The sequence below is a fragment of the Salvelinus namaycush genome, chromosome 2, assembly GCF_016432855.1.
Source record: "Salvelinus namaycush isolate Seneca chromosome 2, SaNama_1.0, whole genome shotgun sequence".
NCBI lineage: Eukaryota > Metazoa > Chordata > Actinopteri > Salmoniformes > Salmonidae > Salvelinus > Salvelinus namaycush.
In genome coordinates, this window is record NC_052308.1 from 37870696 (window position 1) to 37887751 (window position 17056).

At 44.3% G+C, this 17056-nt stretch overlaps 1 protein-coding gene across 1 annotated transcript in view; it reads right to left on the minus strand.

The window, feature by feature from the left end:
• The window catches only part of LOC120062635 (protein hinderin-like), a 37264-nt gene extending 25306 nt beyond the window's left edge, over positions 1-11958 (minus strand). Inside the window, exons 1-7 of the mRNA XM_039012690.1 lie at positions 11882-11958; positions 11276-11311; positions 10908-11164; positions 8711-8811; positions 8462-8577; positions 2211-2350; positions 678-1354 (exon numbers count right to left, since the gene is read on the minus strand). Coding sequence (XP_038868618.1) covers positions 678-1354; positions 2211-2350; positions 8462-8577; positions 8711-8811; positions 10908-11164; positions 11276-11311; positions 11882-11936 — 1382 coding nt within the window. The 5' untranslated portion in view covers positions 11937-11958. The remainder of the gene's footprint in view (positions 1-677; positions 1355-2210; positions 2351-8461; positions 8578-8710; positions 8812-10907; positions 11165-11275; positions 11312-11881) is intronic.
• Between the last annotated feature and the right edge of the window lie 5098 nt (positions 11959-17056).

The following is a 17056-nucleotide window of genomic DNA, read 5'->3' on the forward strand; positions in this document are numbered from 1 at the left end:
GTTGTGAACACAGTGCCCCATGGTGGCGGTGAGGTTATGGTATGGGCAGGCATAAGCTACGGACAACCAACACCATTGCATTTTATCGATGGCAATTTGAATGCACAGACATACCGTGACTAGATCCTGAGGCCCATCGTAGTGCCATTCATCCACCACCATCACCTCATGTTTCAGCATGATAATGCACGGCCCCATACACAATTCCTGGAAGCTGAAAACGCCCCATTTCTTCCATGGCCTGCATTCTCAGACATGTCACCCATTGAGCATTGTTTGGGATGCTCTGGATCGACGCGTACGACAGCGTGTTCCAGTTCCCACCAATATCCAACAATTTAGCACAGCCATTAAAGAGGAGTGGGACAACATTCCACAATCAACAGCCTGATCAACTGTATGCGAAGGAGATGTGTCGCACTGCATGGGGCAAATGGTGGTCACACCAGACACTGACTGGTTTTCTGATCCCTGCCCCTACTTTTTGGGGGGGGGGGGGGGGGGGCATCTGAGATTGTTGCAGACACATATCTGTATTCCCAGTCATGTGAAATCCATTGATTAGGGCCTCAAATGACTAATTTCCTTATACGAACCGTAACTCGGTAAAATCTTTGAAATTGTTGCATGTTGAGTTAATATTTTTGCTCAGTATAACATGTAATTCAATTTAATACCTGCTGTAGTCTAGGCGTGTGTGTCGGAGATGCTGGTTCTGTCTGATCAGACGCTCCTCCTGCTGGGCCAGCCGCGCCTGCAGCCTCTCTCTCTCCACCTCCAGCTGCAGCTTCTGCAGGAACAGCTGGTGCCTCCTCTCCTCCCAGTCCTCCGGGCCCAGGAGGGGTGCTGTGAGGGCCCCCTCTGCCCCTACTCCCTCCCCCGATGGGTCTTCTCCGGGTAGTAACCCTCCAGGTCCAAGTAGACCTCTGCTGTCTTTGAGTAGTTCACCAGGGCCGTTGTGGAGCAGCGGGCTGGTGTTGCCCAGTCGAGGGTCTTCTGTGGCCCCCCTTTGGGGGAACGTCCTGTTGACCAGACTTTCCTGTCTGCTGCGGTGGGACGCTAGGCGAAGCTCGCTATGGGCCCCTCCTCGGCAGCCCCATGGTTTCATTGGTCCCTGGGATTGGTCGCTGGAGGAATAGGGAGGGTGAGTGTCTGAGTGAAGGTCGTCCGAGAGAGAGGCAGGACTCAGGGATGGGACTCTTCCTCCCGCTCCTCTTCCTCCGCCACTTTGCTCTCTTCCTCCTCCGTTTGTCCCCGTTCCTCCAAGAGTGGGCAAGTCTAGGTAGGAGCCGTCCAAGGCTGTGGCCCTCTCTCCCCTGCTAGGCTTGGTAGAGGCTCCCTCACTGCTGGGGGCCTGTGGAGACAGGAGAGCCACCCAGTCAAATATACCTTTCTATTTGTATCTATTGTCAATATATTATTCAATGTTACCATTTAATCTTATGCACCTGGATTTCAGCCTGTATTAACTGCTACAGTATGTAGGCATCAATAAAATCTGAAACTTGTCATGTATTCGTCTCCAATCTCTACAAGTGTTTAAGAGTAAGGGGTCACTAATTCCTTTACCTGTTTTAACTTTTCTGTGAGAGAGCAATGGTTAAGCCAAGATATACTCGACACAACGCAGAAGTAAGAGGTATGGAATCTTTCACTTCAATTTGGTTTGGGCAAGAGATTCTGAAGAAAAAGTGCTGAGAACAGGGAAACCAAGGTCTCTGAAGCGAAAAAGATAAACCCTTAGAGTACAGAACAGAAAAGTGCCCACCTTCAGCAAGACAAGAGAGCGACTGACTAATCCAGTGTGCGGTCACAGAGCACGCAAACACGCATTACTCAGCCCCACCGTAGGCCACGGAGGATGACGAAGTTGTCTAAATGATTACCTTGAGAAATGGTTTGTGCTACTGTACGCGGTCATAGTGGACTTTTCCTTAGCTGTCGTGACATTTGATGTGCTGTCTAGGTCTTAGGACGGGTCCTTCGAAAAGAAAATGTGTGAGTGTGTATGTGCATCTCTCCCAGTTGGGGGTATTGCGTTTGATGGTGAAAAGCGCTGTTTGGAGATGGCTCACTAGGGAAGGTGACGGGCGCACACACACAAATATGCTCTTTCACACACATTCACACTATCGCCATCTCTCAGACGCGCATCACAATCTTGTATTACGCATGTTGCAGGCATTAACACACACACACACAGTGAGTACCTTGCTGTGGGAGTTATAGTGAGAGCTGCGTGCGTGGCTGAGCTGGGCAATGGACTGGTTGAGTTTCTCCTGCTGCTGAGAGAGGTACTGCTGGTAGAGACCAAGCAGCTCCTGACACTCCCGATACTGCTGCTGTAGGCCTGGGCCACAGGGGGCTGGGATTAAGGGTCATATTAGTCTCCATTTTTCTTCCTTTTTTGAGATACATTTTTATTTACATTTTGCAGAAATGTCACATAACATAAGCCCAAAAGAACATTCCACCCACCACCCCATCATTAAGCCAGCAAAGGTGAAAGAGAACTGAGTTTCAACTCAAAATGTTGAAAAAGAGAAACTGAAAAGAAAGAGCATGATAAAAATGTTGTTGGACGGGTAGAGCTTTCCAGATTTCTCCATCTGGGTCGGGCCAGGCTGAGCAGAGCTGGGCCGTGATGCCAGATCTGGGTGCCAGGCTGAATGCCAGACAAGAGAGAGCTCATCTGGAGCAAAACCACTGCTGAGCATGAGGGGCCAGCAAATGACAGCACAGCTCGTACACACAACCGGGCTGTGAGTGAGGTCGATACATACTTCCATTGCAACACCTACATTATTAACAAAGCATCAGATCACATACACAGTGCATTGGAAAGCATTCAGACCCCTTGACTTGTCAAATTCGTTACAACCTTATTCCACAATTGATTAAATTGTTTTCTTCCCTCAATCTACACACAATACCCTATAATGACAAAGCAAAAACCAGGTTGAGAAATTTTTGCAAAGGTATAAAAATTCAAAAACAGAAAAATCACAATGACATAAGTATTCAGAACCTTTACTCAGTACTTTGTTGAAGCACCTTTGGCAGCGATTACAGCCTCAAGTCTTCTTGAGTATGAAGCTACAAGCTTGACAAGTCCAGGTTCTGGCTGGTCCATTCAAGCACATTCAGAGACTTGTCCCGAAGCCACTCGTGCATTGTCTTGGCTGTGTGCTGAGGGTCGTTGTCCTGTTGGAAGGTGAACCTTCACCCCACTCTGAGGTCCCGAGTGCTCTGGAGCAGGTTTTCATCAAGGATCTCTCTTTAATTTGCTCAGTTCATCTTTCCCCCGATCCTGACTAGTGTCACAGTCTCTGCCACGGAAAAACATCCCCACAGCATGATGCTGCCACCACCATGCTTCACCATAGGGATGGTGCAAGGTTTCCTACAGACATGACGCTTGGCATTGAGGCCAAAGAGTTCAATCTTGGTTTCATCAGACCAGAGAATCTTGTTTCTCATGGTCAGAGTCCTTTAGGTGCCCTTTGGCAAACTCCAAGCGGGCTGTCATGTGACTTTTACTGAGGAGTGGCTTCCGTCTGGCCACTCTACCATAAAGGGCAGATTGGTGGAGTGCTGCAGAGATGGTTGTCCTTCTGGAATTTTCTCCCATCTCCACAGACGAACTCTGGAGCTCTATCAGAGTGACCATTGGGTTCTTGGTCACCTTCCTGACCAAGACCCTTTTCCCCCGAATGCTCAGTTTGGCTGGGTGGTCAGCTCTAGGAAGAGTCTTGGTGGTACCAAACTTCTTCCATTTAAGAATGATGGAGGCCACTGTTCTTGGGGAGCTTCAATGCTGGGTGGGGCGACAGCGTAGCCTAGTAGTTAGAGCGTTGGACTAGTAACCGAAAGGTTGCAAGATCGAATCCCCGAGCTGACAAGGTACAAATCTGTCGTTCTGCCCCTGAACAAGGCAGTTAACCCACCGTTCCTAGGCCGTCATTGTAAATAAGAATTTGTTCTTAACTGACTTGCCTAGTTAAATAAAGGTTAAAAAAATTAAACGCTGCAGATAATTTTTGGTACCTTCCCCAGATCTGTGCCCCGACACAATCCTGTCTTGGAGCTCTACGGACAATTCCTTTGACCTCATGGCTTGGTTTTTGCTCTGACATGCACTGTCAACTGTGGGACCAATTTTTTTTTTTTTGTGACTTATCCCCATAATCCATTGACATGGAAATTGCCCCTGAAGTGTTTGGTCTATTCTGTCAAATTTTGTAATGACTGAATTCAGTCATCATCAAATCAAATTATATTTGTCACATGCGCTGAGTACAACAGGTGTAGATCTGAAATGCTTACTTACAAGCCCTTAACCAGCAATGCAACAATGCAGGTGTGTGCCTTTCTAAATCATGTCCAATCAATTGAATTTGCCGTAGGCGGACTCCAATGAAGTTGTAGAAACATCAAGGATGATCAACGGAAACAGGACGCACCGGAGCTCAATCGAGTCTCTTACCAAAGGTTCTGAATACTTATGTTAATAAAGGTATTTCTATTTTGTTATAAATGTGCTAACATTTCAGAAAACCTGTTTTTGCTTTGTCATTATGGGGTCGTGTGTAGATTGATGAGGATTTTTATTTGATTTTTTTAATCCATTTTAGAATAAGGCTGCTACGTAACAAAATGTGGAAAAAGTCAAGGGGTCTGAATCTTTCTGAATGCACTGTAGGTAGACCCAGAGAATTTGCATTGCACCAACAACAACATATTACCACCTCTAGTCACCCCTCAAGATGGGTACACACAGTCCCAAACACACTCCTACCAACCAATACCCATAAACCTCCCTGCTGCAGGCCATATCCTTTTATGGATGGGCAATAGCCCCAGGCTGATGACTTTCTCAACACATCACCTTTAAAAGTCCCCGATTTGGGAGCAAATTAAAAGTTTTCAAAGAGAAGCCATAATGAAGTAACAGTCAGTGGAACGATACGCTAGGAGAAAACACTTTGGTGTCGGATGAGTTCAACCAAGCCTGGGAAATGAAACATGGGAGGAGAAAGGCTTCTTTCATAAACACTAAACACTCTACCGACTGCAAGGCGCTACAGAGTGTAGTGCGTACGGCCCAGTATATCACTCGGGTCAAGCTTCCAGCCATCCAGGACCTCTATACCAGGCGGTGTCAAAGGAAGGCCCTAAAAATTGCCATAGACTCCAGCCACCCTAGTCAGACTGTTCGCTCTGCTCGGGCACGGCTCGGGCACGGCTAACAGGTAACCCCGCACATTGACTCAGTACCGGTACCACCTGTATATAGCCTCGTTATTGTTATTTTATTGTTGCTGTTATTTTTTACTTTATTTAGTAAATATTTTTCTTGACTCTTCATTTCTTAAAACTACATTGTTGGTTAAGGGCTTGTAAGTAAGCATTTCAGATCTACACCTGTTGTATTCGGCGCATGTGACAAATATAATTTGACCATGACAATTCAGTCATGACAAAATTTGACAGAATCGACAAAACACTTCAGGGGCAATTTCCATGTCAATGGATTATGGGGATAGGTCACCAAATAAAAAAAATGCCATATTGGTTTCCTTAACCTGCAAGCAGTCTATGGAAAAGGTATGACAGCAATCAATGTTTTAGTTTAGTTTCCCTGGCACTGTTTCCAAATGTGCCAAATGTGCCAAATGTGCCTTGAATGGGATTTGTGGCACAAATCCCATTCAAGTCATGGGACCAATATTAGATTTTCATTATGTCCAAATCATTCGAAAGTTTACCCGTGAAGCTCAAGTTACGTATAGATGAAAAATGGAAACTAAACCAAAGCATGGATTGCTGTCATACGTTGTCCATAGACTGCTAAGGAAACCAGGTAAGGAAACTAAAGTGTAATTTTGTAATTTGGGTGAACTATCCCTTTAATGTTGGTAGTATAATATCCTCTGGGTTATCATCAGGTTCCTTTTATTCCAAAGGAGCCGAATACACGCGAACATGTCAAAGTAACCCACACAAATCTGGTATTGCAAGCATCATGCTCGAACCAAAATTCATCACAACCACCTAACCTGGCTAGAGTGGGCGCGTAAACACACTTACATTAAAAAGGTTGATGGGTCAAAGCAGCCTTGACGCTCAACGCCTGGTAATCTAGGGGCGACTGAAGCGCAATTGATAAGGATCTCTTCACACACCGAAAACAGTAAAACCGCTTCTCTGAGTCTTGGCCATGAGCCAATCAGAACGCACGCCCTCTTCAATCAAAGCTTCAATTTCTACGCTCCTTAATCCAAAAATATACAAAATCAAGAGTTTGCAATCGAGGCTTCAGACAGTGCCTGTCAAAATGATTCACTCACCCTGTCAGGCCGTGCCCAAATTAAATAATGAAATCCACCTTAAGGTGAAACAAATTTGCGCAGGAAAGGAATATTTTTAAAACCTGCCTTATGAGCTCTGTGCCAAATCGACTGGGTGTGTGAATGAGTGTGTATGCAGTCTCTCTCTTTCAGTGTGTGTGTGTGTGTGTGTGTGTGTGTGTGTGTGTGTGTGTGTGTGTGTGTGTGTGTGTGTGTGTGTGTGTGTATGTAGGGCCTGGTGATGAAGAATTGATGGAAGGGGACAGTTAGCATAACTATGTTCCTGGAGAGGACAAATCGGTTTTACAAGGAACCAACCAAATAAATAGCTGCATCAAACGCTATAGCTCAAAGTTGACTTTGTCTCTTGATGGTATTAAAGGTCTAACATAAATACAATGAGAACAAAGTAAACTCAAAGTTTAGCCCTTTATCCATTGCCTAAGGGAGGAGGGTAGAGTCACTTAATATTTCAACCACAGCAGTGGTATAGTCGCTGACTAACTTGCAAGGTGAATAAAAAAAAAGTGATATGTGAAGCACAGACTCAGAAATGACATTTAGCTTTTAACCTCCCCAAAACAACATGCCAAGGGGAAACAACCAGAGACAACCTTATTCAAATCGTAGATTTCATTCAGCACTTGAGCTTCAAAATGGTCCTGACAGACAACATTTCAACAAGAATGCTTTTCTGTCATCTCAGGTCTTTAGACAGAGAGATATACATCCTCCCCTTGATAACCTGGCTCTTGGTAGATAAGACTGAAGGTGAGGCAGAGGGTGTAATGGAATTAGACTTTACAAGTCTCCCTTTAGCCCGGTTGCCTTTGGTGCCTCCTTAACCTTCAAAGATCAGTCCGGAACCCTACGTCTCAGAAGTCTCTTTACGACTGTGTGTGCGCTTTAAAAGACTGGTTATCCCATCGAGGTGCTTTAATCAGAGTTTTTCCAGACCAAATTCCTTTTTAATGGAGTTTGGAAGTTTAGTATAAATGCCAGGTCTCGCAGCCAAAGTGCCTTTAATTGAGTTGTGCTTTCCTAATTTCCCAGCTCCGCTGCCAATTGTGCAATTTACCAGCCAACAATTACTCTTCATATTTCGCTGTGTTTCCCCCCCTAAATTGACGGCTCTCCCCACGTCGGTTTGACCTGAGCGGAATCGTTAAGGAGGACGACAGGAGGGGTGGGATGCAAAAGTGGAGGAAACGGAGTAATTCTGGGATGCTGCTGGAATTACAGGAAAGTTGCCAGGTCATGCCAAGAGACTGAGCCTGACAGTGTTAGCATGTTTAGAATTAACTGGTGGCGTTGCATCTGAAAGCCTTTGACAGGTCAGGAAAAGGTAAGATATGACAAAATTCAGTGCATGAAGAAGAACAAGATTACCAAAACATGAGACAAGAGCAAATGCCACAGTCCCACAAGGTAAAACGTCATTGACGGTAACGGTTTCAAACAACGTAATCCACAGTGATCTCAGACAGAGTGCAAATGTCATATTAAATGTCAAGATGTGGCCAAGAAGCAAAATCGTGAAAAAGCAGGGGGGAATGAAGGTACGTGTGAATGTTATAACGCTCATGGAGTATCTGCCAGACCACTGAGGTTGGCGGTGGTGATATCAAGCCCTAGAAAATGCTGCCCCCTGCTGCCAGAATACAGGAAGAGCCTTAAATTCTTCAGAGGCAGTGTAGGGCTGCAGTGTCTGCAAGAACTCTTTTTTTTCTCTCCCTTTATTTAACTAGGCAAGTCAGTTAAGAACAAATTCTTATTTTCAATGACGGCCTAGGAACAGTGGGTTAACTGCCTTGTTCAGGTGCAGAACGACAGATTTTTACCTTGTCAGCTCAGGGATTCGATCTTGCATCCTTTCGGTTACTAGTCCAACGCTCTAAACACTAGGCTACCTGGCACCCATTCATGGCTGTCTTATAAATCATTGACTGATGCAGGTCTGGGAAAGCAAGAAAACACCAGCAGGCACGGCAGGCCTCAAGGACACTTCAGAAAGACAAAGACACCACAGGGCTGACAATGTCATTAGGAGACGCCCTTGATATGTGTGTGTGTTTATCCGTGTGCGTGTGCATCCATGGGGAAAAGGATACTCTCTCTCTCCTGTACAATGAGATGGTTCTGCTGCTCAAGCTGTAGAATTTTGCGCTCAAAGGTCTCCTGTTCGTCCCTCAGCCTCTGTACCGACGACTCCTTCTCTTCACTCACTCTGGGTAAGAAGAGATGGAGGGTCAGGGATTATAGCACACTGTGTAAATTAACTTCATTCTTGAGAAAATCCACACACTGAAAAATCCTAAATCCCTGCCAAATACAGACACTTATGTTGGATGAGCAGTTACCTGGCCAGCTCCTGGATGAGGTTGGCGATGCGCCGCTTATCCTGGGGACAGAGGTCCTTCAGAGAGGTCCTGTTCTTAGCCTGGGTCACCTCAGAGAGTGCCTGAACAAAATACATACACTACATGTGTAGTGTGTAGGCCAAAAGTATGTGGACACCCATTCAAATTAGTGGTTTTGGCTATTTCAGTCACACCCGTTGCTGACAGGTGTATAAAATCGATCAGACAGCCATGCAATCTCCATAGACAAACATTGGCAGTAGAATGGCCCATACGGAAGAGCTCAGTGACTTTCAACGTGGCACCGTAATTTAATTCCACCTTTCCAACAAGTCAGTTTGTCCCATTTCTGCCCTGCTAGAGCTGCCCCGGTCAACTGTAAGTGCTGTTATTGTGAAGTGGAAATGTCTAGGAGCAACAACGGCTCAGCTGCGAAGTGGTAGACCTCACAAGCTCATAGAAAGGGACCGCCAAGATTTCTGAGTCCCCTGTCTGTCCTTGGTTGCAACACTCACTACCGAGTTCCAAACTGCCTCTGGAAGCAACGTCAGCACAAGAACTGTTCGTTGGGAGCGTCATGAAATGGGTTTCCATGGCCAAGCAGCCACACACAAGCCTAAAATCACCATGCGCGATGCGAAGCGTCGGCTGGAGTGGTGTAAAGCTCGCCGCCATTGGACTCTGGAGCAGTGGAAACGCATTCTCTGGAGTGATGAATAACGCTTCACTATCTGGCTGTCCGACAGACAAATCTTGGTTTGGAGGATGCCAGGAGAATGCTACCTTCTCGAATGCATAGTGCTAACTGTAAAGTTTGGTGGAGGAGGAATAATGGTCTGGGGCTGTTTTTCAAGGTTCAGGCTAGGTCCCTTAGTTCCAGGGAAGGGAAATCTTAACGCTACAGCATACAATGACATTATAGACTAGTGTTCCTAACCCTGGTCCTCGATTACCCCCAACAGTACAGATTTTTTATTGTAACCTTGGACAAGCACACCTGATTCAACTTGTCAAATAATCATCAAGCCCTCAATGAGTTGAATGAGGTGCGTTTCTCAAGCGCTACAACGAAACTGTACTGTTGGGGGTACTCGAGGACCAGCATTGGGAAACACTGTTCTAGACAATTCTGTGCTTTCAACTTTGTGGCAACAGCTTGGGGAAGGCCCTTTCCTGTTTCAGCAGGAAAATGCCCCTGTGCACAAAGCGAGGTCCATACAGAAATGGTTTGTTGAGATCGGTGTGGAAGAACTTGACTGGCCTGCACAGACCCCTGACCTCAACCCCATCGAACACATTTAAGATGAATTGGAATGCGTTCTGTGAGCCAGGCCTAATCGCCCAACATCAGTGCCTGACCTCACTAATGCGCTTTTGTGGCTGAATGGAAGCAAGTCCCTGCAGCAAAGTTCCAACATCTAGTGGAAAGCTTTCCCATAAGAGTGGAAGCTGTTATAGCAGCAAAGGAGGGGACCAACTCCATATTATTGGCCATGATTTTGGAATGTGATGTTTGACGAGCAGGTGTCCACATACTTTTGATCATGTAGTGTAGGATATTTAATTTATTACAAAATATAAAGCCTTAAATCAGAACAAAAGAGACCATTTTTTTGGCAAGCATTGCACAACAGTACAGTATATTGACATGCTGTGTGTTACTAGCTTGTTGTATGTCAGCCTGTTTCAGCTATTTTATTATTTTTTTTTATCTTACCTGGTTTGGACAAATTAGTTAGCACTGATGAATCAGGATTGTGATCAGCATCAGAACAACATTGTAAATCTGAGGAAAGAGGGTGGGCTTGGGAGTAGGCCTAAGAAAATTTCAATGATGTATAAATGGCTGGAGCCAATCAGAAATAGCTGTGTAGTACCCAGGCTTTGTGTTTTCATGTGCCCCTGTCCGACTGGAGAGGTTATTTAAGCAATATACCACAGCTAAGGTCTGTTCTTACGTGCAACGTGGAGTGCCTGTTCACAGACCTTAGCCGTGGTATACTGGCCATATATCACAAACCCCTGAGGTGCCTTATTGCTTTTATAAACTGTTTACCAACTTCACTAGAGCAGTAAAAATATGTGTTTTGATATACCACGGCTGTCAGCCAATCAGCATTCATGGCTCGAACCACCCAGTTTATAATAACTAATAACTAGTTGGTGTTGATGGAGTGAGCCTTCTTGGCAGACCTACCTGTGGAGTGGTGAGGAGATGCTGCTGGGTGGCTGGGTTGGGAGGTGGGACTGTAGGTGCAGGGGTGGCCTGGAGCTGCCCTCTACCCATCGAGGACAGGGAAAGCCGCTGGCCTTGCTTCTTATTGCCCCGGCTCAGAGGAGCCTCTCCTCGGATCTCACTGCTATAATTGGCCCTCATCTTCACCTTTCTCTCACTGCTGCTGGTGCCCGATACTGACTTAAAGGCTGTCCGCAAGTGTCCCTCTCTGCTTACTCCTGAGAGAGCGAGAGACATGGTGACAAATAAAGTAGCGTTAGCAGCCAGCAATAGGAAAAGTGGTCAGAACATCTCACATTTGGCTTTGAGAAGTCTAATAATGCCCTCACCCGGAATGAACACCAGAGGTTGGTCTTCATCTGATGCTGTGTGAATTTAATTAAGATAATATATTTGGTCTCTAACAAGACCCTCACTTCAATAAAAAGCACCATGTTGAAGTTGGCTAAGGCAAGCTACTATACTGGGTTCATCAAGTGCCTGGCATGTGTTGATAACTTTATAGCCAGCTAGCTGGCAAGGCTTGCTTTGAACAAGGTACGTTACCGGATAGCTAACTGCCCATGAGAATCCTGCTACCGTTAACTAGTTACAAAAATGTAAGTTAGCTTGCTAACATGATATTTAACATCCCCGGCCATAGCAAACAAACTAGCTAACTATGATCGTTTTCCAGCCAAGTGAGGAACCCCTAGCTAGCTAGTTAACAAGGCCCCACAACTAGTACGCAAGCTAATTACATCTAGTTAGCGATGTGTATGCATAACAGCTAGCTAACGTTAGCTTCATACCAAGTCCACAGACACACAACACCCGGCTTGTTAATAAAAACTTATCCTACCGTCATCGAAAACATACTGACAATTTCGACTTCAAAACGTTCAAAACTTCTTATACGGGGGGCTGTCTTTTATGGACACCAAGTAAAAGGATACTGTCATTAATCCCCAAAAATCCTGATTTGTTCTTTCCTTCCTTTGCTGCCGCCATATTGAATCAAACGCCACTCCCAGGATGCCAAGCATTGCCAGGTTGCGTAGAAACTGACACTTGTTAGGATGAAAGACACTTGTTTGGGGGGTAGGATGAAGGTGGACTGATGCTGCGTTCCAAACAACTGGGATCTCGGGGAAAAAACTGCTCCGACTGGGAAAAATATATTTTAACGGTCTTTCAACTCGGAATTCCAACTATTTCTAGAGCTCCGACTTTCCGACCTGAAGATCACTGACGTTTTGAACGCGGCATTAACATCAACAGTACCACATCCTTGTGATATCGTGTCAAAAGCGCTACGTGACTGTAAACAGAGATCTGTAGATGAGACTAGATGCTGATGTCTGCGTCCTAACTATAGGAGTCGTTTTACCAAAGGCAAGGCGCGAAGGCAGGCGACAAGTAAAACAAAAAAGCCCATAGAAATGCATTGGGCTTATTTTGGACAGATTTTGGTGAAAGTGAAACCACATGCTTTGCCACTTCCTCACTGCTGCAAAATATACAGATTGGAATGTCTGACTGAAATATGGGACACATTAATGTTGTTTGTAAATTAGTGGTGTTTGAATTTGTTGATGAAATGCGGGATATGATTGTTTGGTTGTGGGACAAAGGGTCAAAATGCTGGACTGTCACCACAATCCAGGACATGTGGTCACCCTAAAGGCGTCATGATTTGACCTCGGTTATTTCCAAGTTCCTAGTTGTCTTGAAAGTACCATGAGTAGCTACTTGGGGCAGGCACCTGAGCAATGGAGCAGCTCCATGCCCACTTTCAAAATAGGGGTGCAAACTTATATTTTTCCACACCCAATTTTTTTTCTGTATCACCGCCTGGTATGGAAACTGCACCGCCCGCAACCACAGGGCTATCCAAGCTGGGACTGAGAGACTAATAAAAAGCTTCTACTGTATATCCAGGCCATCAGACTGTTAAACAGTTTAACCTCTAAAAGTCGGAGGGGGAGGGGTGTATGGGTTATCTTCAGAAGAGTCTCGTGACACTTGTGGGGGTTGTAGAGCAAAACGGAGAACACGTCTTCTTCGTAAGAGTCTCCCCTTTCTAGAGTGGTCATAATAGTTTGTAAGCCAAACCATTCGGACGCTGCAGATGTGGAAGGCCAACATAGGCGGAGGTGGTGGGTTGAGACGCAACCCATGCAAAAAACCTGATATCTCTATCTTAAACTGATGGATTTTGATGGCGATTTCATTTTTTGTTACTTAGATTGACGCACGGGTATGTCAATAGACTCTTTAGGATTTTTAAACAGTCATCACTAGCCGGCCTCCGCCCAGTATCCTGCCCTGAACCTTAGTCATGGTTACTAGCCGGCTACCATCTGGTACTCTACCCACCCGGTACTCTACCCCTATGTACATAGAGACATTGAACACGAGTCACTTTAATGATGTTTACATACAGTTTTACCAACTTTATATGTATATACTGTATTCTAGTCATGGCTCAACCTATATAATTACTGCTGTACACACCTTTTCTATTCATATAATGTCCATATTGTCCTTACACACCATTATATACACTGAGTGTACAAAACATTATGTCATTTTCCATGACATAACCTCACCAGGTAAATCCAGGTGAAAGCTATGATCCCTTATTGATGTCACTTGTTAAATCCACTTCAATCATTTTTAGATAAAGGTTAAAGATTTTTAAGCCTTGAGACAATTGAGACATGGAATGTGTATGTGTGCCATTCAGAGGGTGAATCCAGGGGCTCACACATCTTGTCACATTTGCTCCTGCAACACCCTCTACTGGTCATCCTGTGTCTCTTTGACCTGCCACCTGCCCCAGTGCTCTTTCCCTCTCTCTCTCTGTGTGTGTGTGTGTGTGTGTGTGTGTGTGTGTGTGTGTGTGTGTGTGTGTGTGTGTGTGTGTGTGTGTGTGTGTGTGTGTGTGTGTGTGTGTGTGTGATTGTGTGGACGGAGACAGGTGTGCTGGAGTCGGAGCAGATCCCCACCAGCTGCAACCTGTTCCATAATCAAGACCTCTACAAATACTCAATCCTGCCACTTCCACACTGCCAGATCATAATCTCTGCTCAATCAGTTTACGCTTCTAGCTATTTGTTACTACTTAGATCCTGTTACCCTGCCTGATGCTGTTTTCCTCTCCGCTACATTTCTGCCTGCTCTGACTCTGGTCCCTGTCTCCTGTCCCACGTCTCATCACCCTGCTGCTCTGTCCTGGATTCCCCATTCCACTACTCCCTTGGATTCCTCCCCGGACCTGCTTACCCGATCTCAACCCCCCTCGCTCCAGCCTCAGCCTCCGCACCTGGTCTCCAGCAACCAACCTGAGTTTCCCCTGACCTGCCATCCATCTTCCCCGTGTTCCAATAAATACCTTGGTTACTTCATCCCCGTCTCCTTGCCTGAGTCTGCTCTTGGGTTCAACCATTATTTTCCGCCTAACACATCTAGTGTATTAATCCACTGTCTTCAATCAGTTGAACTGACAAGGTCGCTCAACAGGAACTCATAGGCTATTAAGAAGAGAGTATTTAATCATTTAGGTAGAAATGGTTTTGGTTACTTTGGGTTGTAGCACCAGAGAATGTAAAGCTGTTCTTAACAATTTGTCTCCATGATTATTTCAAAGCAGCCAAGAAGTCTAGACATGTCTTCTTTGTATTGTACAGTTGAAGTCAGAAGTTTACATACACTTAGGTCCACAAATGTCTTGTTAATAAACTATAGTTTTGGCAAATCGTTTAGGACATCTACTTTGTGCATGACACAAGTTATTTTTCCAACATTTGTTTACAGACAACAATTATTTACAGCGAAAAGTGCAAATCAATCCCAAAACAACAGCAAAGGACCTTGTGAAGATGCTGGAGGAAACAGGTACAAAAGTATCTATATCCACGGTAAAACGAGTCTAATATCGACATAACCTGAAAGGCCACTCAGCAAGGAAGAAGCCACTGCTCCAAAACCACCATAGAAAAGCCAGACTACGGTTTGCAACTGCACATGGGGACAAAGATCGTACTTTGTCCCCATTATGTTTGGAGGAAAAAGGGGGAGGCTTGCAAGCCAAAGAACAACATCCCAACCGTGAAGCACGGGGGTGGCAGCATCATGTTGTGGGGGTGCTTTGCTGCACGAGGGACTGGTGAACTGCACTAAATAAATGGCATCATGAGGAAGGGAAATTATGTGGATATATTGAAGCAACACCTCAAGACATCAGTCAGGAAGTTAAAGCTTGGTCGAAAAGGGGTCTTCCAAATGGACAATGACCCCAAGCATACTTCCAAAGTTGTGGCAAAATGCCTTAAGGACAACAAAGTCAAGGTATTGGCGTGGCCATCACAAAGCCCTGACCTTAATCCTATAGAAAATTTGTGGGCAGAACTGAAAAAGCGTGTGCGAGCAAGGAGGCCTACAAACCTGACTCAGTTACACCAGCTCTATCAGGAGGAATGGTCCAAAATTCACCCAACTTATTGTAGAAAGCTTGTGGAAGGCTAACCGAAACATTTCACCCAAGTTAAACAATTTAAAGGCAATGCTACCAAATACTAATTGAGTATATGTAAACTTCTGACCCACTAGGAATGTGATGAAAGAAATAAAAGCTGAAATAAATCAATCTCTCTACTATTATTCTGACATTTCACATTCTTAAAATAAAGTGGTGATCCTAACTGCCCTAAAACAGGGAATTTTTATTCTAATTAAATGTCAGGAATTGTGCAAAACTGAGTTTAAATGTATTTGGCTAAGGTGTATGTAAATGTCCGACTTCAACTGTATATGTTATTTAGGCTCATCGATAAGTAACACATATCTAGGTTCAAGCCCATAGCTGCATCCACATTTCTGGAGCATACCACACAGAACATGTTTTGTTAATGTTTTATATGCAGATGTTTTTGTTATACTCGTTACATAAGGGGTGTGATGTCCAAAAAAGACACAGCAAAAATAGCTCTGGCAATTAAATGGGCCTAAAAATCTAATCTTGTTAGACTTGAACTATTTCCAGATATTATCATTGTAAAAGGTGACCACAATCTGAAGTCCACAGGAATTCACATTTTAATATTGGAATTCATGCTTGTCTCTCACCTTTAGTAAAGAGGTGAAGTTTATTTTTTAGTAATAGACATTGTCGTTATCTATAAAGTTATGTACATCAAATCCGTCATTGGGAGCAGTTGGTTAAATCAAGACATTCTCTTCAGGCCTAGTTCAAGGGATAAGTTTTAACTATTGAATTGTGTGTGAGTAGGAATAGTCATTTGGTATTGAATGTAGTGAAATATATAACAAATTATAAGCATATGTATTTGATAGGCATTTTCTACATTACTTCAGTGTAATCAAAATCTACAATATATTTAATAGTTGATTGAGCAAAACCGTCTTTCAGGCATTTTGCTCCATTTTTAGTTTTGTCATTAGCCAAGGAAAGTCTAAGCATTTCCGTACATTATGGGATATTCCCAATTGGAAAATGTCTGCTCTCCCAGACTCTTCCGTCCTCCTCTCCTCCATGACCTGGAAACCGATAAGTGATCGAGGAGAATGACAATTCGTTATGATTACCTACTTTGACAGAGGATGCACAAAAGAATCCTTGCGGCAGGTAGCGTGGAATTGTTTTATAATCCACATTTTTTTAATTATACGCTACTTATCATTTTATCTATAACATGTCTTGCACAACTAGCTACATTTGTTTTCATTACTTTACACATTTATTTTGGGATTCCACCCATGTAAACATAATTTACATGATGACTCGTGAGCTGAGGAGGAGAGTCTCATTTCATGCAAAGGCATTTGTTTCCAGAGAGAGGACGGAGGAGAGGAGGTGAGGTGAGAAAAACCATTTGAGATTCTCCCACTGAGAATTTTAATGGGGTGTGTTGCCTATCCTTAGACCCTAGGGGCCACCATATTTATTTTTTCACAACATAAAAACATTGTAGAAAGTATAATGGAAAATTGCATACCAAAACACAACCCATTAGCTAAACCAAAACATGAACTACCAATACTATACATTATTACAGCAGCATAATGATAGGAAGAAATCACAAATTTACAGGCTTTGTCAGCTCACT